This window comes from Podarcis raffonei, chromosome 6, assembly GCF_027172205.1.
Source record: "Podarcis raffonei isolate rPodRaf1 chromosome 6, rPodRaf1.pri, whole genome shotgun sequence".
NCBI classification, from domain to species: Eukaryota; Metazoa; Chordata; class Lepidosauria; order Squamata; family Lacertidae; genus Podarcis; species Podarcis raffonei.
In genome coordinates, this window is record NC_070607.1 from 49,468,420 (window position 1) to 49,495,244 (window position 26,825).

The window sequence follows — 26,825 nt, forward strand, 5'->3', positions numbered from 1 at the left end:
AAAGTCACTTCATGGGCGGGGGTCATATTCTGTAACTATGGGATCACCACTGAAAAGGCCCTTTTCTTGATACCCATAACCTCTGATCTACAGTTCAGAAAATATGGTGTCCATAACTTATCATAAAGCTCAGGCAGTCTGATGCAGGTACAGGCAGTCCTTCACATAACCTGAACTTAGGACTTCAAACGCTAAAGCCAGCACTTTAAATTTGGCCCCAAATGCAGGGGGTAAGTGGGTGCACACACACTTGCACATTCATACGAAACCTTCATTGCCCATTTGGTGCATTTGTGATCAGGAGCTTTAGCTTATGAAATCTCATCTTTCAATTAATCAAGGGTGACAGCCATTTGTGGCATCACACTTGCACGACAAAAACTTCTGCTTACCCTTCCTTTCCTCCTTCTGCAATCTCCCCAAATTCCCTCCAGAGAGCTGGGAGACCCTTTGGAGCAGATGGGGAGGAGGGGAAATCCTATCCACTGGCATGACAGTATTACACAAGCCCCACATTTTTTAAAACCAGTCTCCCATAAGTAAAAGATCTGAGAACCAGTGCAGTACTGGACATACTGATGAAGGGTTAGAAGAATACTTCTGAGTCGTATTGCTTCAGCGCTCAATATCTGTTAGTAAAACAGAGATGACATTCAAATCACACTTTCCGCCCATCTTGCCACGTGCTCCATGTCCCAAGCTATTATCTCACACATTTGTGTAGTGGAGTCTAGCTCTGCACGCTGTTACTACATGAATGTGTCAGTAAAAGCAACAAGAACACTTCATCTTTCTAACCATTGGAAGTCTTTTCCCATCGTGGCAACATACAATTTCCGGCTAATAAGAAGGTGCTGATTACCATCAGCTTATCTCACCAAAATGCCTTGCAGCACAGTCAATACTAAAGAGATAAATTATTAATTGTTCCAAGTAATTAAATTTATCAAATCCAAATAAATATTACTGGTATTTTATGTAACTGCTTTCAAGGCTCGGCCTCTGAAGGGACAGTATTGATCAAGCGAAGAAAGACAGATGTTTCCCCCGTTAGCAGCTGATGAGGTCTGGCTCTGCATTAATGTCAGAGAGAAGGCGCATGGCCAAGGGCCTCTGGTGAAGAGTAAACAGGCAGCGCACACAACCGCTTCACAGCGAAACAAATCAAATATTGAGAACATGCATTTAATATATACACATACCTAAGCCGCCCCCCTCCCTCGTGCCAAGCTTTGACCAAAATACTCGTTTATCTTGAATGCGTAGTACAATCCTAGCCCCCACCCCAGCCCCGTGCTCCGAGAAAGCAAGCACCACAGTAGATTGTACCTCATTAATCAGTGCTAAAAAAGTGCTCAGTTGGCTAGTAAATATTTAAAAGCCAGTGAGGGTGGATGTGTGAATCAATGGGAATGAAAGCTCCCTCTCCCCCTATTTCTTTTTAATTGGTCTGACCACCAATTTGTCTACAAGATCCTAGTTAGCAGGTAACAAGTAAAACTGCCGGCTGGAAGCCTTTCTTGGTGGAAAGTGTCCAGCTGTGAACTAAACAATTGCGCCACAGCATCTCCCAGTGCGCTCCCTGGCTCTGAGGCTGCGAAGAACTTTCTTTTATCCTACTGTTTTTGCCTCATTATCAAAGACTTAGCAGTCTAGAGTCCAGACCTCTTGCCTCATCCCATAGACTCAGGGCAAGAGCCCCAAAGCAGAACCCAAACACACACCTATTCCTTGCCAATGTTCTCTTTAGCGAGGGGGATAGGGTAGCAAGAAAACGTATCAACAAAAGTGCCTGACAAAATGTATATTAACACAGAGGGAATATTAAGGTTAAATATAAAAGAAGTCCACATTCAGAGAGAACACAAATTTAAAGCCTTCATTCTATTCTAAGCTGGCAGCATGAAAGTCTACAGGAATAAATTAATTTCTCCCCCAAAAAAGTGAGGGGAGATATGAAATTTGTGCACACATTTCAAATTCACTGGCACACAATATATTTGAATCATACAAAACTGCACCTTTTTCAAAGTGACTACTACACCCCACTCTTCCCAAGAGGTCTAGATTGAGGAAGGGAAGATTGCTTTTGTTCAATTCTTTAAGGACTACAATGATCAGGTCTTTTGAAAACCAAATTCAGCTGTTAATTTCTGATAATTAATTGTAGAAGCAAAAGATCTATATAGAACTTGTAGTGATAACTGCTTTTCCCCCCTTCAAATTTCTCTAAACTCCTGATTGCCAGCACTTGGTTACTCTGCAAGCTTTAAAAGACTATTATCGAATTAAGGAAATTATCAGGAGTAGGAAAGAATACAGGACATTATCAGGGCACTTCCAAACAAATCTGTTAATTTGTAAGATCTTCATTAAGCCAGAACTGGGGGAGCACTGGTTTTTTTATGATATTCAAGCAAATCGTTTCCCTCACTATTATGCAGAAAACATCACGTTGATCTTAGATACAAAGCTGCCCCTTGCTTCTCCATTGCAACGAACTGCAGAAGAAAATCTGAACAAGCTGTTTAGAAAGAGGACTTAATCCAGGCAGTTAACAAATCCTCTCCCGATTGCTCCCCAGGGCTTCCATGTCTGCTCACCTTTGCATATGTCACACTGCACACCATCTCCAAACCTTGTCAATCAAAAACAGAGGTGGGAGTGCTGACACCAAAGCACATACTGGCAGAAATAACAGCCCAATAAAGCCAGCTTTTTCCAATCCAGGCCAACACTTAGAATCACAATCACTTGCAGAAGCTTTGGAAATGCCACACAAATATTGGTAAAGCCTCCAGACTCCATGAGTGCCAGCAGCATAGAGAAAACTATTAACCCTTGAAGACAGAGGCCCAATTAAGAGATTATGGATATAGCATGGCTGCAGGAACACCTGGGCACTAGTGCACTGGTGTTAACTTAGCATTTTATCCCCCCATTCGATGCAATTCTGCCCTGTGAATCTTGCCAGCGAAGCAAAGGATCCAATTACAAAGCAATGGCAGCCGGGCTACACTCCTAATGCAAGAACTGGGACCTCAGACAAGGTTAAATGAGTGGTCAAAGGTCAATTTTCATCACCCAATATCCTTTCACCCAGTGATTCCCTAGCCAAAACAATGTTGATATTTAATGCCAACATAGCCCAGTAATGGAGGTAGATTTACCAATGACCAGTCTTGGCATATGACTATGGTCTTAAATTTTAGGCATCTCAAGATCTTTGAAGGGGGGGGGGGGAAATGGTCCTGGGCAAAAGACAAACTCTGTTAATGAAGTACTTCTAATAATATAGAACATGAGAAACCCTTGCTGGTGGATGGGTTTTTTAATCTTTAGTTTTATAATTGCATGAAAATAACCAAAAATATAAAATCTTGCTTACGATGTTGAGCATAAAATGAAGCTGATAAAGATGGTACAGGTTTGAGTTCAGAAGGAGGGACTCAAATAATTAATAGTCTAGGATCTCTGCAAAACTAAACCCAGGCCCGCCCAATAAGCCAAAGTCCCCGTCCATGCTGGAGTATGATGAAGACTGTGGAAAACCTGGTGACCTTGCCAGAACATTTCACTTCAATGCTTTGGCCTGATTGAGACAGTTGTTTCAAACGAAAGTCTCATGCACTCTCCCATCTTTCCTTTTTTCTTTTTGAAAGGGGAGAAACTACAGTTTCCTCAGGTTTGGACAAAACAAGAAATTGCTTTCAATCTCCTCTCCTCACTTGCAAAGAGGTGGGAAGACCATGTAAACCCAAGGCTCATGCTCAAAGCAAACAAACCATGGTTTGTTATTAAGGCTGAACCAAGCGATAGCCACTCACCTCCCTGCTGCTGCTCCAACTAGCATTCCAACGCATATCCCAAAGTTACACCAATTAACCTACTGTCAGCAACAGATTTCTCATATATGCACTGTAGCCAATTCGCTCTTCCTACTGTATTAGGAGTTCTAAGACATGTCATACAGCAAAGCCACAACCCTGACAACGCCATCAGTGATTAGCTTGCTCAGTAACAAGGAAGGGATCTGATCTGCAACCACTTGCTCAAGAACCTTGTCCAAGGAGGGGAGCTTGACAACTGGCTGGTAGTTACTTAGATTTTCCGAATCCAGGGAGGGTTTCTTGAGGAATGATTTCACCATTGCCTCCTTCAAGAAGGCAGGGACCACCTCATCTTGCAAGGAGGCAGTAATCACCTGCCTGGCCCAGCCAGCCATCCCCTCCCTGTTAGTTTTTATCAGCCAAGGGGAGCAAGAGTCCAGAGCGCAAATAGTCACCCTGATCAATCCAAGCACCTTGTCCACATCAAGCCTTCCAAACTAAAACTCATCCAACACAACAGGTCTAGACAGTGCTCAGGATATTGAAATTCATATGTTGTACTCGTGAACTCAAGATCCTACCAGCGGATGCAGGTGATTTTGTCCTCAAAATGCTTTGCAAACAAGTCACAGTAAGCTACCATTGGTTCTATCACCTCCTTCAGGCCAGAATGCAAGAAGCTCTGCCTGACAGTTCAACAGGTATACAATGGAGACAGCAAAGTATGCCTTCTTTGCTGCCTTCACTGCCACTGTGTAGGCTCAATGATGAGCCCTCACCAGTGTTCAGCTGCATTCAACTGGAGTTTTCCTCCACTCACATTCAAGCTATCTCCCATCTTGTTTCCTTACCCTAAGCTCTGGAGTATAACAGGGAGCCAAGCAAGCTCCACAAAGCAGGTACAATCATGTCAATAGCCCGAGCCATTCAGATGTTCCAGAGGTTGGCCGAGGCTTTGACAAGAGCACCAGTCATATCAGCTGGAAAATACCCCAGCGCTGACTGGAAACCCATTGGATCCATCAGCCTCTGAGGGTGGACCATCCTAATAGATCCCCTGCCTCTGCACAGGGGAAAAGGTCTGAAAGTCTAAATCTTAACAGGGATCTGACCACGACAAGGGACTTGTGTCAATATCCCCCACTTTCATGCATTGGGCCAATGACATGTTGGGACAGCCCCAAGGCTGTCATGGTGGCCATGAAGCCCTGAGCCACCCCAGAGCCAGTTACTTCAGCATGGATGTTGAAGTCCCCCAGAACCAGCAGTCTGGGAGTCCTCAACACAGGCTCTGAGACCAGCTCTGTCAGCTCAGGCAGGGAGACTGCTGGGCAGTGAGTAGCCCTAAGCTGCACCTAACACCTTTGCCTCGTTTATCTTTTATAAAAAAGACCCATTATGTAAATGGGGGGGGGGGGAGAATGAAGCAACAGAATGGGGAAACAGAAAGTTATTTGCCGAGTTAACATTGTAATATTAAAAATGCCCTCTGATTAACTTCAGAGGCAGAAAGTTAGTTCCATGTCCCAACTGCTTCTTCTCATGAAGAATGCTGCAAAATCCAGATGTCTAATTTTTATTTTAAAACTACTCGTGGGAACAGTGCAGTTTGCAGAAGACAGAGCTAGCTTGTGATCCATTTCCCAATGATTTTCCCAGGACTCTTCTCCTGGCTACATATTCTGCTGGGGTCCCATTATCAGGCATGATAACCTGACCTCAGATGGAAGCATAAGAGCGCAGAGACATAGTCAGAACAGTTGAGGCTTAAGGAGCAAAGAAACAAGTTCAGCCATGCACAACTGGCACCTCTAGTGGGCCTCTAATGCAAACACACAGCTATTATTTCTGAGACCAGCCAGAACCCACACTGATATTACAGCCCAAACTCCAATGGACCTTTAACAGCTTTAAAAGGAGAATAAATAGGAAATGAAAGCAATCAAGCATCCACACAGGGCTCCAACGACCAACATAGTAGCCTACCCTCTGACTCCGCAGTGTGACACCTGCAGACTTGAAGTCCGGAAACTTGATGCCAGCAGTCTCTGGAACAGCCTAAAAGAGAAAGAGACAGCATATGTTTAGAAAAGGAAATGCAAAAGGATGTACAAGGACCACTCTCTGACAGAGAGGCAGCTGTCAATGTCTGCACTAAGAAGGCCCTGCTAAGCAAGACTGGGGGAAACTATGGATTTTGAGAACTGCACCCATTAATTTTAATGCCTTTTAAATTGCCAAAGGTGGCTTTGATATGTTAAGATATCAACAATTTCTGCTGGTACAAATCTAGCCATACTAGGAACGTACTAAAAATTATGGAGGCAAATTGCATCTAAAACAACCAGTGGGACATGGAAAGGGTTTCATAGCGCTAGGCGAAACAAAATAGCACAAACTATACTGACATAACATGTGACACTGTCCTTAAAAGCAGCACTACCCTAACAGCAGTCTCTTCTGGATGAACCACAAAGATTCTACTAGGCTAAAATCTACAGGGCCTCACACTAGCTAGGACTGTAAGAATGCTATTCAGGTCTCCTAGGTCTCCAAAACCTCAATTAACTTCTACATCTTTGTTTTGCCCAATTCCTGAAAACAGACTCCAATAGATAAAATTACTTTCATGAATCATTTTACACAAAGTTAGTCAACCACCACACTGATTTGCTCACTGGTTTAAAATCTGTTTGCTTTGATCCATTGTGAATTATTTTAGCCTCAATCTTTTTACTATGCTGCATAAAGTAGAATGCCCATTGCTACCTGAACAGTCTGAAGATAGGGACATTTCTAAAGCATAGAATGTCCCTATTTTCATGCGGAATATTGGAGGGTATGCCTTCTGGCCCCCAGCCCTAAAGCATTATAGCAATAGTCAATTAAATTCTTGCACAAGCACAAGGATTAGCTCTAGCACAATGGGATTTCTTCCTTCCTCTTTCCTGTGAACCAAATCTGATCCAGAGGGTTGGGGGAACCCCCAGAACAGAATTGGGGACGCATCAGGTGAGAAAAGAACATTCAGTTGAGCAAAGGAAACCCTTGAACTGACAGAACATTCACCTTAACACTACACTGGATGCAACCTTATAGTCTTGACCTGTAGAACTCACAACACACTAGTATAACTACAAACCTGGATATAAAGCAGGTTTTAAAACCCTGCGTTGTCCCAAGTATGGATATATTTTGGAGTGCAACTCTGAAATGCAAAATTATGACTTCTCAAAATCCTGAGAATCTAAGATTTGTTTAAGAATATCTTTAAACTTTCCCCACCTGATCATTGCATGTTTTCTGTTCCATGTTTACGGCCAATAAACCAGGATTTGTATCACTTTCCATTAACTATTTAACTTCTGTACCATTTGTACTAAACAACTTTACTATTCTTGTTCTAGCCATTTGTTCCCTGCATGAACTTCATGCTGTGGGGAAATATACCCATCTCACAGTGCCTTGCATTTTTCACCAGGAATAATGTCTTTCTCTTCTAGCCAAATATTTTCCCATTACAAGCTAAGCATGTAATTTATCCGCTGTTTAAACACTGCAGATTCACAAATGCTTCAATACAATAAATTCTTGGACAATTAAGCTATAATTTTAAAAGCGTGTGTGCATATCCTCAGCAGAGGAAGAAAGAAACCCAACATAATAAGCTCTATTGCAGATCCCTTTATCTTTGCCTCCAAATAATGTGGGTCTTGCTTAATTAACAGGGAGCTATAGTAATCCTAGGAAGCTGTTAAAGCTGACTGGAAGTCAAAAGACAGGGGCTGATTTGGATACATATATGTTTGGATACATATATGCTTCTCAAAAAAAAAAATTGTTACCAGTCCAACACATCATTCTATTGAACATCTTCTATTAATAATAATAAAAAAAGCCTTTCCACCCAGAAATTTCAATATTGTAAAGAAATATACCATGGACCATCCATGAGACAACTGATATATTCTGTGAACCCAAGGAAATACTGATGACTAGTACAATAATCACTGAGATAATTCGCTGAGCAGGGAATTATCTCCCGTCATTTAGCAGCAAACTTTCTTACTTGTGTTTGGCCAAGACCTAACCTGTTGAAGCTATGCCATTTGATTTCCCACATTGCAAACAAAGGAAAGCCCCCATTCACAGCCCAGGAAACTGTGTTGATTACAACAAATTAGTTATTCTATCCCTTCGGGACACCGGAGGGAAGATAATATGACAAATTCCCTTTATCATTTGGCCCTTCACCAAAGAGTCAAAATCTGTTGTGGGGGCTCTTTAGCCTGACACACACAGTATTAAAGAACACTTTATTGCAGTCCCTAGTTAATAAATTGAACCTAGTGCCTAGGGTGACCTGAAGCCAAAGCAAGAAAGATGGACCACCGTGATGGCCGCAGGAGGGGGTACAGATAAACTCTACACCGACCGCATCAGCAGCAATGCATGCTGGGACCTGCAGACTCCGCTCCATACTAAATTTACTGATGCAACCAAACTTCTCCATGTTATTCTGTTCAAGAGAATCCTGGAGCAGTTTTGGGCATGCCCCTGCCATCTCCCCTTGACAATTATCCGCCTAATCCCTAATGAAAATGAGGGACACACGAACTCCTTCCCACACTGCACAGTCTGTCTTCACCTCACATCAGAGCAATTAAACAGGTTGCTATCCCTCACACGCCAGCATGAGCTGTAAATGCTTCAACCTCAATTGACTCTTTGGTAAATGACTTCCCTTTGTTGAGATGATGCTGATACAGCCCTCAATTCAAATTCTTAGTTAAAATGCATTTTTTTTTTTCCAAAAAACACACACACACACGTTTCCCTGCTACAGTTGGTAATTGACTCCTAATGGACTCTGTCATGGTTGAAACAGCACTAGTGCAACAACAGAAGCTGCCTTCAGGAGCCCTGAGGTGCTTACCTATAGGCAGGCACAAGGGCCCCAGGCAATACTGGGGGAGACAGCCAAACACGCCTCAAGCATTTTGAGTGGCTATTTGATTCCACATGCTGCATGGCATGGAACAATCTGGCTGACTAAGAGGCAAAGGGAAACTGAAACCACAAACCTTCAGGGCAGCCCAACCCAAGTCAGCAGAGCAGTCCTAACAAGCAGTAAGCCTGTAGTGACACAAAGTGGTGCACACTTTTTTTTCTTTTCTTTTTTAAGTATGTAGTGGCTTCTTCCTACTCATCTCCCTCCTTAGAGCCATCTGAAAGGCAGAGTCCTTTCCCCAGAAACTGCATGGCGTCAATGCGGTAATTCCACAGTGTATTCTAAATAAAACACAGTGCTAGACATTTCATATATTATTAAGACATTCCGTTGTTCCACCACTCACTACATGTAAATCATATTGTGGTCTAATATTTCATAGAATGAGTGAGAAGTTCACAACTGAACATAGGAAAGGTAGAGGCAAAGAGGCATTGCATTTACATTGGTATTTTTTGTACACCACCTTGGTGTTCTGTGTATGGGTGGTATATAATTTTTTCTTTATAAATAAATGAATGTCAATGCTGCTCCTTATGTTATCCATTTACACCTACCATCTTGAGGTTTTAGGAAGGCATAAAAACACTTGTTCTAGGTGAGGGCAGGAACATCAACTAAAGATCATTCTCTTTAACATTTCAAAAATATTGGCTTAACCCTAGATTGGAAGAGCTTCAATTCCTCTGCAAGCCTGTCAATTATGCCAGAACCAGAAGCTCTGGGAAACCCGAGAAGGGAGTCTGACCACTACCTCATCCTGTGATTGTAATTTTTTAGAAGAAATCAGCTGAAAAATGTGCTTCTTTCAAATTTCCCTAATCTCCCCTTGTGTTGCTATGCTGCATGGCACAAAGAAGAGCAAGTTCCTTGCTGTGTATTCACTAACCACTGAACTGCTTGCTCTCTGAGAGGGCTTTGCATGAGTCCAGTTTCTCTCCTTCCTAGTGCAGCACTTTCAAGTCCTTCCAGCTTAACCAAAATCCCTCTGCAGCTTGCTATGATTGAAACCCAACTTTTCTCCACACCCCAAGAGATATGAGGGTCTAAAAAGAAACAAACAAAAACACAGAAACAATGCTTATATGGCGAGGACCGACAAACCACCCCTCACTCCCTGCCCCAGGCCGTGGCAGACAAATGGCAAGGTAGAGCCCTAACAAAGAGGGCAGGCACAAGATATTTACAGGCTTCTCCGTCTCTTTCTTCTGTGGCAGCTTCTTCTTGGGTGCCTTGCGCTCTGCACGTCTTTGTTCAGTGGTGGTGTCAGCGGCGGTGATGAGTTTCTGCAAGTCTTGTGTTCGCTTCTCCCTCTCTTTCTTCCTGGCTTCGATTTTCCGCAACTCCTGGATTAGATATTCCTCCTCTGCCACCTACAGGTGAAACGGAAACATGACTGGAAAAGCAATTCAAAGGGGCCACTTAATGGCAACAGATGTGCTTCTGGCCTGGGTTTCACCTGCCCTGTGGTCTTCTGGGAGCCAAGTAATATACTACTAGAGAGACAAAAGCAGCAACAAATAGTACAATGTTCTCGCCCAAGCAATTTTTAAAGGCTCATGAAGCCTTGAAACACTAGATTCCACAGCCAATCAGATTCCAAAGCTCTCACAATGTATATAGCAGGCTGTAGTATATAGATTCTACGTTGTTAATGTCACTGTTTCATTGTCTCTCTTTTCATATCTCCTGCCTATATAAGGGCTCTTCACAGTCTCACTTTCTTCCACCACACATAATTTACAAGTCCCTGCCTTTCCTTTCTTGACCCCTTCCCCCATTTTCAGCACACAGGCTGCCCTTGCTATACCCTCACAGATACTCCTGCTCACAGAGCTTTCTGAGTGTGTTTAACACAGTCAAACCTACCTTTCACTTTGTTTCATTTCCTCAGAAATATGAATGTTTATTAACATTCTCAGCCAATACCAGATCAGGCAGTTGCTGCCAGCACCTTCACCACCAAACTACGAGCTACAAAAGACAAACTACAAGCTACAAAATGATGGCGTGTCTAGGGTGTTTCATGAAAGCAACTGTTTTTCTCCAGGTAATGCAAGTACCCATACAGTAGTTTCGGGGACCTAATCCGCTCAACAACTTCAATCCTAAAAAAAGGTCAACAAGTTTGGTTGGCCCTTTGGTCGGCCCTCACAGCCCTTCACTTCATCAAATCTGGCCCTCTTTGAAAAAAGTGTGAACACCACTGCATTACTGAAAAGAAAAATATGCTAAATGCATTGTCTGAAATCCAGAGATAGAACTTGACAAGCGTAATCAGCACTATGCTTCTATCCTTCTCAGACAAAACTCAAATAAAACATATTTTAACACACTTTGTTTTCTAGTAGTTATTCCATTATTCACATTGATCACTTAATATGTGTATGCCCATTACTTGATAAATCACGCTTAAAGGATGGCAGGTGCACCTACTACTACCTCCAACAGGAGTCACATTAGCAGCCCTGAAGGGCACTGGGGAGTACCCAGAAATGACGAGCTATTGCTACAGATCCAGTGTAAGATAATGTGAGGCCAGACTCCCTTGCAACATTTCCTGACATTACCTGCTCTGGTGTCCGATTATATAGCCTCTCTAGCTGTTCTTTCCGGCGCCTTTCATGGCCAGCATCAAAAACAGGGATTTTCAAGTCAGTGCCTGGGGTAGCACGGATGTTGGCCAGCTTGGCACAGATGTGATAGTAGCGCTCCTTTAAATCTTCCACTGACCGCTTCTAAGGAGAGAACAAGGATACAACTGAGCTTAAAGAAATCTAACACCATGAAAAAATAGCTTAAAGTTATGCAACATGAACAAAGCATCAGAGAAATGTTAGGAAAATGATTGTAATCAGCGCCAATGAGTGAACTCTATCACAGGAAATAGTTTTATTTATTTCTAGTATCTGCAAAGCATCCAATAACTTAGCGCTCTCTGGGCAGTAGTATCCAGGCTTAGTTATCACAATATCGTGGTCCCATGCTACATACAAGGCTTTGTTGCTCTTCATTCAATAATCACAAATCAAGACAGGACTGCATATTCTGGGATCTTCCCTCACCAATACAATTTTATTAAAAATATAGCCATTCTCCAAAATCCTCTGTTCCATGTCCCCTGATTCCATGGCAACATCTTCACCAACACTCTCCATCTCACCTCACTTAATCAATTACCCAGCAGCAGAAACCCTAAAATTCTTTTTCTAGCTTAATCAACTTAGTTCTTCTCCTTGCACATGACATCAGGTTTTGGGCAAGTAAGGGTGGGGATTCAAAGGAGCTACTTGGAGCTTAAAGTGGGTTGCTGATTGTTCCTTTGCTGGAGTAAGAGAGGCTCCCAAAGAGAGGGCCCAGGGCTGAATAAAGGAGCACACATGTGTCTACAGGGAGAGTACAACTCCATCCAGCACAGCCTTTTGACTGACCAGGAGCACCTGTTTTGTGTGGATTAAGTTTCTATTTGTTCGCCCTCATCCAGTCCATCACTGATGACAGACACTGGTTTAGAATCAAGACAACTTCCTTGAATTTAGGTGGAAAGGAGAAATAGAGCAGGGTGTCAACAGCATACTGGTGACACTGAACTTCAACGCTCCAGACAACCTCTCCCAGCAGTTTCATGTAAAAGAGCATGGGGGACAGAACACAACCTTGAGAGACCCCAAAGGTCAACAGCCAATGTGTCAAACAGGAGTCCCCCAGCACCCCCTTCTAGGTTCACCCCTCCAAGAAGAAACAAAGCCATTGTAAAACTGCTGCAAGCTGCATTCCAACAAGGCATCCCAAGTTGGTATTGAAAGCCGCTGAAAAGTCCAGCAGAACCAAAAGGGACACACTCCCCCTGTCCAATTCCTGGCATGTCATCCACCAAGGCAACCAAAGCCATCTCGCTCCCATAACCAGGCCTGAAACCAGATTGAAATAGATCTAGATAATCTGTCTCATCCATGATCTGAGATGCCAACACACACTCCAGATACCTTGCTTTCTAGGGTGGAACATCTTAATCACACCCACACACCCACTAAGGTTATGAGCTTCAGCGAGTCTAAACCCCACCAAGGAGTGATCTGACCATGACAGTGGAACTAACAGAAAGTTCCTCCATGCTAAGATCACCATAATCCAATCCAGCACAGAAAACCAAGTCCAGAATGTGCCCTGCAGCATGGGTAGGGCCAGATATTACTTAGGACAGATTCATGGTTGTCATGGCAGCCATGAAAACCTGAGCCAGTCCTGACAAGGCATCAGCACAAATGTTGAAGTTCTCCAGCACAACAAGTTGAGAGGACTCCAACACCAAGACTACTCCTGCTAGAAATGAGACTGTTGAGTGACAGGGTGGGTAGTACACCAACAGAATCCCTATTCTGTCCTAGCTATCTCACCTCCAAATAAACACTGTTGAGATGCCTCTCAGAGCTTAACAACCCAGCTTTCCCTTGCTTTTGTAAGTCTCTTACTCAATGCAGCTGGTGCTTATAATGTTTCACACAAAACTTCAGGAAGATAATTCAGGAACCCTTAACAGGCATGTATTATTTTAACCAGCACACTGCATTGTCCATGTCTGCAGATCCTTCAACTGGAAATAAGTTTTATTCAACAAACTGCACCATGGCAACTTCACTGTAGACGGTATTAGCTGACAGGTACTTACTTTGAACTGCTGGTGGTCATAACGGTCATGAATGACCACAAAGCGAAGATCGAACCGTCTGGATAAGTCAAAGAGGTGGTCTGTTTCAGCTTTGGTCCAAGCATCATCATGAAGGTACATCTGATACTCCTGTTCTGAGTAAATTGGAATTTGCACTGTCTGCAGAAGGAAAGAACAGACTGAATGAGACGGCTTGCACAACATGCTCCCCCTCATGCAGGATTGTTTCATCTAGCAGGATTACTTTGAGGTAAAACAAACCCACGATTTCACAGGAAAGAAATCCAGTTGCCCTCTTCTATGCCCCAATCACAAGTATCTTCAAAATGTAAGCTTTATTTCCCGCGTCCCATCTTTGCTGCCACCCAAATGATACAGTGGGGGCCGCTAGTTCCATCCATTAGTTTTATCTGTTACTCAATCCTGGGCCCCCAATGTTTAAGGGGCAGAGGAGGCTAAGCACACAGCCGAATGTGGCGCAGCTTTAGTGGCCGGTTCCTTCAGAGCACTCGGCCTCCTCCTGACGATGCAACATTGCATGTGATGTCACACATGGCGGGCCCCCTCAATCTCGGGGGCAATTGCACCTTTACTCAATGCTATCTCCTTATATGAACAGCACAGATGTGTTCCCAGTTGATAATCTACTTTTTCTGCTTTCAACATAACACAGGGGGAAGATGTACACGTGATAATCACATCTGAGGAATGTGCCTCTCTCCTAACACAACCTCCACTCGGGGCACTACATCAGAAGTATAAAAAGCAGAAGTGCAAAGCTTGTTTGGGAATCTAACAAATGTTCAACTCTACCCTGGGGGTGCCAACTCTACTGGAAAGAATTTCAGTTTCAGATGTCACAGTATAATAAAGTTTGCAATGCTCCTGGTCCAATCTGACCTCACATAATTTTGTGTGTTTGTGGGGGTGTTGCTAATTTTTTGTGACTTTTTCATGCTAACTTGTGGCTTTGAGACACTATCCAATGTTACTTAGATGCCTTCCAAATCAGGACGTTCAGTGTGAACACTGATAAGTAGCAACAGTGCACATGCCCCACAGTACTCAAGTATTTTAAAAATTTAAAAAATACTGCAGAGTTTAATGTCCTGTGATACCATAATCAGTCTTACACTTTTGAAGTTGGTATGAGAATTAACCCTAGAGATAGCAAGTGAAAGAAAGAGGGTATTTGGAGATGTCCTTTGAGATACTTTGGGACAAATTTATCCACTCACTCCCATTTCACAAGCTCTGTTCAAGGCTTCATACTTAATACAAGCTCTGATCAAGCTTCCATACTTTGTTGAATCTGGCGAAAGGGTAATCCTTGCCCTCTTCTGCTGCCCTCCTCCAGTGGTAAAACATGGCCCCATCCTTCCTAGCAGGGTTGGTGAAAGGCATCCACTTCCAAGGCCGCACTTTCTTAGATCCCAGCTTTGCCTTAACTGTGCGGTAGCCCTGCGTTGTGTCACTTGGAAGAAGGGGAGGTGCATCCCTGAAACAAAGACAAGGTACAAATTAATGGAACCTATTGTCTGCATGAGGCTCATTTTGCATATTTAATCCCCTTCTATGATCTCTGAGGAATGCTTAAAGATCAGTGTAAAGCTAGGACACTGTCCCCCCACCCCCACCCCGTTATTTAGCCTGGGTGTGCATTGGCTAGTAGCAGCTCTGCTTGCAGCTGCTCTTGACACGGAACCTGGTTTTCCACTTCCTCAAGTTGCTGCTCATGTTCACTGGCATGAAGTGTAAAAAAAGGGCAAATGGAACTGTTAGACCTTAAAAAAAGAGCATGTCCAAAGATCTCCTAAGACAGATCCCAAGAACAAGTATGTTTCAGGAATAGGATGCCTCTTTGCTTGAAGCTATAAAAGATGGAGCTGGTGGTATTATTAAAGGCTCACTGGGCAGCAAGGTTAGCTCTAGTGACCATTTTTTCCCATCTGTTCAATTCCTCTACAAAAGATGAGAAAGCCAACCAAAAAAACCAAAAAGTTGGTCTTATAATCACCTCTAAGGTGTGACTTTTCCTGATAGCAAGGAAGAGACCTCTTAGAAGTTAAATACAAGCTAAAGGCTAATCACAGCACATTCTCATAATGGAATACCATAGTTTCCTGTTATACACTTTCAAATACTGCAGGATACAGAAAATCTGCTTCTTTCATTCAATCTAGGAATCCACGAAGCATAGTGCTCCTAAAACATTATTTAGGCAAGGCATAATAGCACGGCCTTCTTACAATTCAGCCTCTGATATCTCTTGCCCTTTACTTGCTTCTGATTCTCCTTCATCATCTACCACAAACAGATGAACGTTTGAAAATACAGATAAATTCAAGGAACAAAACAGAATGTGAGAGTTGAGAAATCTGTTACAATTCATGTGAACTTTCCATTGTCTAAGGTTCATGAACCCAAAATGAAAATTCAGAATCAAAAACTATAGCTCTTCCAGACAGTAAATAGTTCAGTATTTTCCAACATTCTTTTTAAAAGGAGAGTTCCATGCCCTCAACATCTGAAATTTTTACATATCAAAAAGGCTTCACACATTTAGATTATGGAGATCAAAAATGCTGAAACAGCACTTCCAGTAGAGCAAGTCATAGATACTAGGAAGGGGCTAAAGGTAAAAACACTATCGAAAGCTGGAGAAAGTAAATTTTCAAGAACAGACTTGTCAAGGCTTTCATCTGTCAAATACCTAGGAGATGAGAGGCTGGTTTAAGGAAAACACCAACTATCCAGGTAACAAAACTTACTTTTTATCAGAGTACAGCAGAGCATAGACCTCCCGGTGCATTCCTTCTGGTCTCTTAAATGTGAGGGTCTCCGATGACTTCTTGGATTTTTTCTGAAAAATAAGGTTTTTATCAAAGGCTGTGCAACCTTAACACCAAAATTATGTGGGAGTATAAACATCAGTCTCTGTTTATTCTGATTTTTACATCTGACAGATTGCATCTGTTCTCTCCTATGCAATGCCTCAAAACATCACAATCCAGCTTTATTGATCTAACTTTAGTCAAGCTTAAACTCTCAGTACAAAAACATATGAGCAGCAAGAGGATGTTGTTTATATTTTGCTTTCCTGCAAAGTCTTCACTTCCTACTTTACTCATAGTTCTCAAAATGCAGGAACATTCTGGAGGTAGGGATTAAGAGGGTAGCAGAATTTCTATTTGATGACAGACAATACCTGCAGTGTCAACCAGACCTCCCAAAGTTCCGCAGACAAACCAACTTTCCCTAATTCTCCCATCCCTCCACATTTCTGTCATTCTGCTGCAGGTGTGATTCTCATTTATACTCAACAATCTAAACAATGCTGCAAATATAAACAGGAAGCAGCAAAAAGCAAGAGAGAGGAGCCCTTCATTGAATATAGCCTGAGAGGTTTCCTGAGACCCTGCAAATCCTAGTGTAAAGAATGTAAATGTAAATATCATTAACAAAAGTAGAATGGATTGCTATTTTCCTTATGCCCAAAAAGGACATTCAAATTATGCATCCCAGCTTTATGCTGTATATAGATGAAACAAAATTGAAATAAGTGATACCACATTGCTTTCACCAGCAGGTACAGAGATATTAATTTCTTTAGACACTCAAATGCAGAACTATAGGGACAGCACAGAATGAGGATGCTGAAAAATGTGTTATATTTCATATTTCAAAAAAAGAAAAAGAATCTGATCTTTTATTTCTATTTTTTAAGAGGAATGTAGCCTCACAACTGGTTCAAGAATAGGGTAAACAATATTGCTGTATGCAGCAATCATGCTGGCAAGATCCAAAAGAAGATCATGTTGCATGCACATAACTTAGAATTACAAGCACAAAGCTTCTCCTCCTCCTATCCCCTTTCTTCACCCCTTTTGTACCTTATCAGAATTGATGATATCTTTTTTATTAATAGTTCCTATGTTCTCAGATTCTGTGCCCCCCAGTTCCAATATATCCCGGACATCAGCTCCTGTAGTCATTTTGTCACCTGAAATAAAAATCAAGGCATAATTAAAAATTAAGTGAATACCAAAAGGATACAGACTAGCCTTCAGAAAATTAGCTGCAAAATTTGTTGACTCCCTCTACATACAACAGACTGCTTGTTACTTACTTACTTACTTACTTACTTAGGAATTAATTTTCTCTTCTCCATACAGTTAACTTACCGAAAATACAAGCACCTGCAACAGTCTTGGCAGGCACATGAAACTTCTATACCCATGGGACTAATGACCAGAGCTTTGTTTATTCCATGCACCCGTGTGTTTTCCACCAAACTGCAGAACCTGATATTTATGTTATGTTATATTATGTGAAAAGCACAGGCAGCATCTGATAAAGACTTAGAATCCTAGGGATGGGCGTTTCGTGTCAGCTATGTGACTGTGTCTACTATGGTTGCTCCTCGCTATCACCATCACTACAAGTCTATATACAAATCAATCTTCTTGCCATTCCCTCCTAACAGTCTATGTCAAAAGCAGCAGACAAATTATTTGAAAACCTGAATCTCTGAAGCAGGAAAAAAATAAACATAATCACATCTATGTAATCTAGCCAAACCAAATTTAGAAATTTTAGTAGATTACACACATGCCTGGTGTCAAACTTGATTAGCAAGAGTTAAATAAAAGAGCTCCTTTGCATCCACTGTCCAATATATAATGGTATCCAGGCCCAGACACGACATAAAATAGAAAAGGAAGTTGAATAAGAAACCATAACAAAACAATTCTGTTTATAAAATTCTGTTTATATAAACAACTATTCTGAAATATGGAGGTAGACAAGCATTAGGAAGCGGATACTGGCCTGGTTTGCATGTCACATTAAACCATAGTTTAAAACAAACTATAGTTTAAAATGAACAAGTGCCTTGGGCGTAACCAAGGGGGGCAGCTGCCCCCTCAAAATCAATAAAAATCAATAAAAATACATAGCTGAGGCCTGCCCCCACCACAAAAATCCTGGCTACATCCATGACAAGTGCTCAAACATTCTCACAGAATTCCTACTCTGTTCCTGCTGCACTGCAGACAAAACAAGTCAGGGTCTGGCTAGTTATGTGATCCAAACCTGGGCTCGTGGCTTGTTCCTCTCCAAATGAAACATGAGTGGGTGACCACAACAAATCTTAGGTACACTCATGCTTTGTGTAGAGCCATATCCACAGCACAGCACTGGTAGGAACGGGGGAAGAGTGCTGTGGGAAATTTTGATCCATTTGCACCAGGATGCTGCTCATTCACATTAAACCATTATTTGTTGTAAACTATGGTATAATGAGATGTGCAAAGTGGGCCACTGAAATATACGTGCACAAACCTTAATCCCTGTTATTAAAAATGGGCCTAAAGATAGCCCACACAATAACACGGACTTTATTTGCTGCTTTGTCCACTCCTGCAGTCACTTGATGGCATCGGACCTGAAAGCTATAGCAGTTCCCAGAGCAGGTTTCTGCCTGCCCTCTTGCCTTCTGCCCAAGCCACTGTGAACAACAGGGCTGCAGAGGAGGCAGTATCTCTGCCCATCTGTCCTCTCCCACTACTGCCTGGCTGCACTTTAGATCGCCCCGCTGCTCCCTGATAAGAACGTCAAGTGCAATCCTAACTACAGTGGTACCTTGGGTTAAGTACTTAATTTGTTCCGGAGATCCGTTCTTAACCTGAAACTGTTCTTAACCTGAAGCACCACTTTAGCTAATGGGGCCTCCTGCTGCCGCCGGAACACAATTTCTGTTCTCATCCTGAAGCAAAGTTCTTAACCTGAGGTAATATTTATGGGTTAGCGGAGTCTGTAACCTGAAATGTATGTAACCTGAAGCGTATGTAACTCGAGGTACCACTGTATGTCTACTCAGACAGAAGTCCTCCTAAACTCAATGGAGCTTACTCCCAAGCATGTGGGGCTAGGACGGCAGCCTTAGTTGGAATTCGGGAGTTCAATCTTCGGCCTGAATTGTTGCATTAGGAATGGAACAATATTTCTGGAATAGTATTGAGATAGCGTTACATTTCGACAAATATATGTTTTTCATGATGTTTTGGCGTGGACTTTGTCCTATGGTAGCTCTGGAGTTCCGGAGCCCCAAGGGAAAAGACACCGGATACTAATGAAAGATACACCCCCCAGCTCTCCTCCACATACGCTGCAACCCGCTCAAATGGCCCCGGGCTCCCCAAACCGTGTATATCAACTCCGCGCGCCTCAAGTTTCCCGCTCTTCACGGTTTCTTACTCAGTCCCAACTCCCAGCGTATCCCTCACGCACATTCCCATTTCCCTTCCCCCGTACCTCACGCTTTCCTTTCACGCGCTACCAACCCTAAACCAGCAGCAGCGGACACCGGTTGTGCAGCGCCGATACGGGAATCCCAATACTACTTCCGGTCCCCGTTTATCCGAGAATCGTTTCCCACTTGGGTCCGAACGTGCAACACCAATTGTGGCTCGGCTAGCGTCCAGAGTTCGAACTTGCTGGTTCCGTTTCCCCGCTTGAAGTGGAAAAAAACTTTCTAAAATTTTGACGATAAAGTACAGGGTGGAGAGTAGCCGTAAAACAAATATCACTATAGTAATAGAATGCGGATATAAAGTAGAATGCGGATGACGATTGCTTTGTTTGCGTCAAATTCTGATGCGATTTTCACTATACAAGGGGCATGGCAAACAGAGGCAACGCCCCTCAGTCGATGTCAGAGCATCGCTACTAAAAAGTAAGGCTGTCTGTATGTTGAAGCTACATTTTACAATATAGGTAAAAGCAGGGGATGCTACTGCGCCTGTAACATCTTACAGCATGTTTTCCGTCCTCCCCTTAACGCACGCTGCATAAATTCTTAAACTGGATGATCGCCATAACGGTTTTTCTTTTTAAAAAAGTTAGGAATTTTAGTACAATATTTATTCCCACAAGTGATCTTAGTGGTATTTCCATAGAATAGCTACAAATCAAACACATCCAGTCTGATTTAAACAGACAAAACAATTTATTCCCCAGTATCTCTGTTAAAGGCAAAGGATGTGATGAGAGCTGTAGTCCATCAAAGGAGGAGAAAAATCCAAGGGAGGAGGACAGACCCCCTGGAAAATCTATGCAATAATTTGAAGAGACAGTGGTTAACTGCGAGAGGGGAGGAGGGCAGACTCCTCACAGAGTCTATGCAGTAATTTGCAGCCGACTTCTGCAATTGGGCACTCCTGGATCCAGTGCTTTAGGTTACTGAATGGCTGTTGTGGCCAGGACTACTTTTGCCCAGCTGTTATCATGCCAGTTGCACTGATTTCTGGAAAAAGCAAAACTAGTCAGGGTAACACACCCTTTAGTTACACTGAGATGTCAATGTGTTCTATATAGGGCTGCTTTCAAAAAGCATCCCAAAAATGCAGCTGGTTCAAACTGAAGTTATGAGGCTTTTTATGAGAGTCAGTTTTATGGCGTATCATGTCACTCTGATTTTATTCCAACTTTACTGACAGCCAGTTCTTTTCCAGGTCTAATTAAAAGTGCAGGGTGGGAAATAGAGGAGCATCCTCTGTAAAGTAGGACACATAGCCACCAGGAGTGCCAACTTGAATAAAATAGGGGGGTCTGGGTAAGCCCCTCCCCACATAATCAATCACAAGACATGAGACACACACACACCATTTGAATGGCAATGCCCATCAACTTGGCAGGGAGCCCCTGAAATATTTTAGGGGGGCACGAAGAGACCTCAGCCCCTAGGAGTTGGCTCCTATGATGGCTACCCTATCAATGTGGGTTCCATATGTTGATATCAATACTGAAAGTAGCATTTACTTACCACAAATGGTATTTAGTTGTACATATGAGTAAAAACAATCTGATGCACAATAATTATTTCCCTTTGCTCATACTTCTTCACTGTACCCATGATGGATAGACAGACAGACAGACCCACATGCTCATTGCAGGTACCACACTATCCAGGGAACATTCTGTGTCAGGTTACATGCTCAGTAAGCTTTCAGCAGAATCTTTTCCTTCCTGCCTGGAGAAAGAAACTGCAGAGATAGAAAAATCACAATAACTTCCTGGACAATTTTATGCAAATAGAGACAGACAGTGCATGTATGCACCCTCACCAGAAGAGAGCAGCACTCACCACAAGAAAGAACCATTGCTGGCGATCACATTCCCTCTGCCAGAACACAGACTCTCACATGCTGAGCTGTGGGGTGCATCCTTTGCTGAGCAGACGTAAGTTTTGCCAAAATGTATTCACATATGCAATCACATCTCATTGTTGGGGTGGAGAGTGGATGTATTTGTCCTGTCTTTCTCTCTCAGTAGCATGTGTAAGTATTGTGTTCCACAGAGAGACTAAGGGCTTGTCCACACAGAATTTACTGTGTGGTTGCTTAATTTGTGCTGTCAAATAACACAAAAATCTATGCTTTCCCCTGTAAATTTGACTTTGTCCAATATGGAGATAATCCAAAAAGTTGAGGAAACTGGGCTCCAAATTGCTCCACTCGGGGGTCACAGAAAATTTGCTTTGGTGTTTTGGGGTGGGAGGATCAACCATCAATTTCTGCTCTTCTCCTTTCCACACCCACTACTGCCTCAATGCTTTCATTTCTTTTCTGACCATGTTAATAAGTTTCTGGTGTAGTCCTGAACCAAGGAGCATAACTGTATACTGTATATATTAAAAGAAATTTAAAATGCATACTTAGTGTTAAGTCAGGATAGCAAACCATGTTCAGCTGAGGGCCTCATTCCCTTCTGGGCAACTTTCCAGGGACCACGTGGTGACAGAGGCAAAAGTGGGTGGGGCAATTAATGTAATTTTTAGCTTTGTACGCTAGGCTTGTTTTTATACACACACACACACCCCTCTCTAGTCTCCATCCAGACAAGTAAGAGGCATGAAGAGACTTCAAAGGCACATTCCAGCCAGGCAAACCCTCAAAGAGGTTACAAAGCAGCACCAGTGAGGGGTGTGGCCTGGAGAATGGGGGTGTGGCTGAGGAGGAGCTTTGGCTTGAGGAGAATCCTGCATTCAGCCCCAAGCCTGAGGTTCCCCCCCCCACCTGCTATCCATGTTTTACTAATGCTAGGTGTAATCCAGCCAACACCCACCCCCACAAAATACACTGGCGCTATCCTCTCTGTGGGGAAGGGGGTGGGAGAAGTGTCCTTATGTGTGCTTTTTAACTGAGAGAGATGCGCTTCTGTGACATGTAGCTTCAAATTCCTCCTTCAACAAGCCTTCTAAAATATTCATCCCCATTGATATCTGAAGTGCTTTTTTTCTACAAAAATGTTTAGGGGTACTCTCATTTTGACTCAAGAAAATCACCATTATAGTTCAAATCGGGGGGGGGGGAATACAGTACAGTAAATGGACAAAAGTATGAAGATTCACAAAATGCTTAGGGGCATGCGTACCCCCAGAAAAAAAAGCACTGGGTATCTGTCTTGGATTTGAATTGATTTTATGTATGTTCTCTTGTTGTTTTAAACTGGTTTTGTATATATATAATTGTTTTATTTAAATGGTTTTTATATATACAATTTTTTTATATATGGCTGCTATTCTATTTTATATTGATTCAGAATGCCTCATAGGAAGCAATTCTTAAATGAAATTAGTAACTATAATAATGTTAATAATAGTCCAAATTAGTCCATTTTACTCCTGCAGGTTTTTATTTTTAAACATCACTTGGAGAAATCCTGCGATCTGTCAAACCACATCCAAAAGCTGAGTGTTCATAAGCTGGGTGCTTCAGCTATGGTGGTTGTGAGTTCTACAATTCGCAGACATGTATGGCAGGGGTGTACATTTTAAAACTTCAGGGAGTAAATAAGAAAGCACCAGGAAAAAATGTGGAAGCATCAGATAGACCTCACATGGAATATTTTTCAAATACACCCTGCTGAGTTTTCAAATGAATTAGATCCTTTGTTCTCACAACCTTGCTAGGGAAACTATTTTAGAATGTCACACTTTGGATTATTTGAAAGCCTCTTTTTATCTTCAATCCAAATTCAGTGCAAGCTCCCAGGGGACACTCTCTCCAGCTGGGTCACTTCTGTGTATGCAGGAGCCTTTTTGCCTTTGCACAGTGGTTTTTGTTAGTTTTCAACCCTTAACTCCTTTCTCTGTCCTCCACAATACCCTTTGGTAAGCCCCCACCCCTCCTGTACACCATCTCCTGTACACAACTTCTCGAATTTGGGAGTAACCCAGGCTCTGTCTATAGTATAAATACACTGTGTGCATCAATAAACAAAGATAGTTAGAAACTTCCTGCCAACTACTAACTGAAGTCCACTCTGTGCACTTGCCTGCTTCTTGAAACAGAGCTCCCTTTACCTAGGTCAATAAAAGTGATATGTTACGAACAACCCCTACACCTGAGATAGACCTCCAGAGAGGCTGTGACTTTGAGCTGTAGAAGTACAGGTTGGCAGCTATCCCCTCTTGATTAGCCCCTTTCCTCAAGTCACCCAGCATCATTTCTCCCGTGGGCTCCATATACCAGTTCAGCATCTAAACCTTCTTAATGTGTTTTAGGTTATGTTCACATTATACCTTTAAACAGTGCTTTTTTCTGGGGGTACGCATACCCCTAAACATTTTGTGAATCTAAGTTTGCCCTCATTGAGGGGCAGTATTTCAATATGAGTAGGAAAATGAGAGTACCCCTAAACATTATTTTAGAAAGAAAAAAAAGCATTGCCTTTAAAACACATTATTTTCTTCAAAATAATTCTGGGCACTGTAGTCTACCCCTCACAGAGTTACAATTTCCCAGCACAAACTACAGTACCCAGAATTCATTGCAGGCATAAATGTGCTTCAAATGTATTTTAGAGGTATAGTGTGTACACAGCCTTAGACTTATTGTTAATGGGCCAAAATGTTGATTCTAGCTATTTGCTCTACAATATCACCCTTTCCAGGTCCGCCTCTCCTCTCAGCATTAATTCCTGCTTAAATATCAGAGGGAAAAGGAACTCAGCATTCCTTCTTTAAATGGCAACTTGCCAGACCTTGAAGGGAAAACAGAGTCCATTTGCCAAAAACTGTCCCAGACACTATGTGTGTGTAGGTGTGTGTGTGTGAGAGAGAGCAGCTAATTATACTCTGAATATGAATCAGTAGTGCAACGCCGACAAACAGGGACTTACTGCTGCACCTCAATCATAAAAGCCCAAGCGCAGACTTGCTGAATAAAATTCTAGTTCAACAGCTTGTTTCAAATTAATGTAGTGCTGGCTCCAAGTTCTGGGGGTCTCTTGGGCTAGGTGTCCTCAGTGTGTGTGTTTGGGGTGGGGGAAACTTCTCGGGGGGGGGGGGAACCTTCTGTCTACTCACTTTCTTGCCCCACTATCCCTTCCAGCCCCATCATGCCAACTCTATGCCCATAACATACCCTGGGGTTTGTTTGTTTTTGTCCTTTACACTGGTGTAACTTATTCCAGTTTAATTGCTGCCAACAGGGCTTCTTCTCAGCAAGCATAAATAGAAAGGCTTAGCTGGGATAGGGCAATATATGCACTGGGAGATGTGAGGATGTGGTGTATAAATTTGACCTTTACTGCTGCTTTTAAAAAGAAGACATACTAACTGAAGACAATTCAGAAGACAGCAACACACACAGATTCTGGGTGATGTATGGCAAAAGGTAAAAGGACATGTGTAGCTTGAGGAGGAAAATAATAACGGAAAGTGTTGGGGTTGGGTTTTTTTTAAAAAAAACTTCCTATACATGCCTACTCAGAATCAAGTCCCATTGATTTCAGTGAGACTTCTTCCCAGGTAAGTGGGATAGGTTCAAATAATAGTATAATCATTGCAGCTGGAATGAACAAAACCCAGCCTCTTCAACCTCAAATGTAAGTTAAGAATGGCTCGCCATGAGTGAAATGGCATCCTTCGCCTGTATGTGCTTCAAATCGCTCAAGCAAACCAGCCAAACAGGAACACCATTTAGGGAGGAGAGGAACCCCCACCCCCGACCACACAAGCGATAATGTACTCATATCTCTGGCCAGCTTTCTGCCTCTGTACAACTGCTTGACTATTGTTCTGAACAATTAAACAATCCTAAGAACTAGGTATGCATGTCAAAAGCACAAGCTTATTTGCTTCTAAAATGAATGCCTTGTTTATTTTGTTCTGATAACATTACTATTATTAGGAGATACGAAATGATACCGACAATAACCACAACACATCTTTATAAAATGCATTGCCTTTTCACAATTTAACCTTAAAAATGTATTTGGGTTGTATCTTTGGGCCCTGCTAATTTGGGGGCTTTCTGCAGAAAAGTGAAATATCAGTCTTGAACCGAGCCATGTGCAGCCATTGCTTCCATATTAGCTGTGTTTTCCATAATACAGTATTCATTCACTCACCATTTTTACAGAGAATCCAGACATCACTGCCAGCCTACCACATTCTAATGTTTTCTCTTGTTTTCCTGCCTTTTTTCATAAATGATTTGTGCTAGCTTCATCCTTGCCTCTTTCATTTAAAGCTGCTAGTGTCCTTGTAAATAGTTCCTTCACTTCTGTGCCCATGGCATCCCTGGATTGGCTGTAATTAGTTAGCTCCTGCTCCATGGAGTGTGTGTATTAATGACTAGTTTCCTGTTTGCAAATATGCGTGATTGTTCTAATTCATTTTATTTTTAAGAGTGAAATTGCAAAAATGTGCCTAATAAAATAAATAAATAAGCAAGCAAGCAAGCAATTGCTCTGACTGCAAAGAGATACCCAGTGATTAAAGCTACTCCACTGTACCCTGGAAACAGCTAATTAAAGGGGCAGAAGCCACTTTAAAAGAAAGAGAAAATAGAGAAGCTACTAATTAAAGAGGCAGTAGTAAGGAGAAGTAAGACTTTGCTGTGGTAGGACATATTGAAGTGCACATTTAGAAGGAACTTGCCCGTTAGGACTGACATTGCTGGGTTTTATAAGGAAATAGTACTCTATTAGATGCCATATAGAACCCCATTTAATTCCATCAGCTGTGTGCAGAAAAGCAATGTATCAACAGCACTATATAGCCCTAGAGTATAAGAACCCACAATGGGGAAAAGTGGAGAATAAGTGTTTTTCAAGGCAATGTAGGAACATATAATAGCAGCAGTTTTACATCTCAGTCCTAAGTATAAACTGTGGACTAAGTCTCCTTAACTTCAGTAAGATTTCTTCTTCATAAGAATGCTTAGATAGGATCATCTTAATAAGTTAAACTTATGTAAGCATCTGTAGGGGATGTTTTAGGTTTAGGCATCTTGCCTATGTCTGG

The 26,825-nt window shown here is 42.3% G+C and overlaps 1 protein-coding gene across 2 annotated transcripts in view; it reads right to left on the minus strand.

The window, feature by feature from the left end:
- Nucleotides 1-19,938, minus strand: part of DMAP1 (DNA methyltransferase 1 associated protein 1) — a 35,346-nt gene extending 15,408 nt beyond the window's left edge. Inside the window, exons 1-8 of one of the 2 annotated variants that reach the window (XM_053392676.1) lie at nt 19,826-19,938; nt 17,404-17,513; nt 16,282-16,373; nt 14,813-15,008; nt 13,511-13,669; nt 11,412-11,579; nt 10,029-10,214; nt 5,817-5,888 (exon numbers count right to left, since the gene is read on the minus strand). In XM_053392676.1, coding sequence (XP_053248651.1) covers nt 5,817-5,888; nt 10,029-10,214; nt 11,412-11,579; nt 13,511-13,669; nt 14,813-15,008; nt 16,282-16,373; nt 17,404-17,505 — 975 coding nt within the window. In that variant the 5' untranslated portion in view covers nt 17,506-17,513; nt 19,826-19,938. The remainder of the gene's footprint in view (nt 1-5,816; nt 5,889-10,028; nt 10,215-11,411; nt 11,580-13,510; nt 13,670-14,812; nt 15,009-16,281; nt 16,374-17,403; nt 17,514-19,825) is intronic. The other variant, XM_053392677.1, reaches the window with a different exon arrangement.
- Between the last annotated feature and the right edge of the window lie 6,887 nt (nt 19,939-26,825).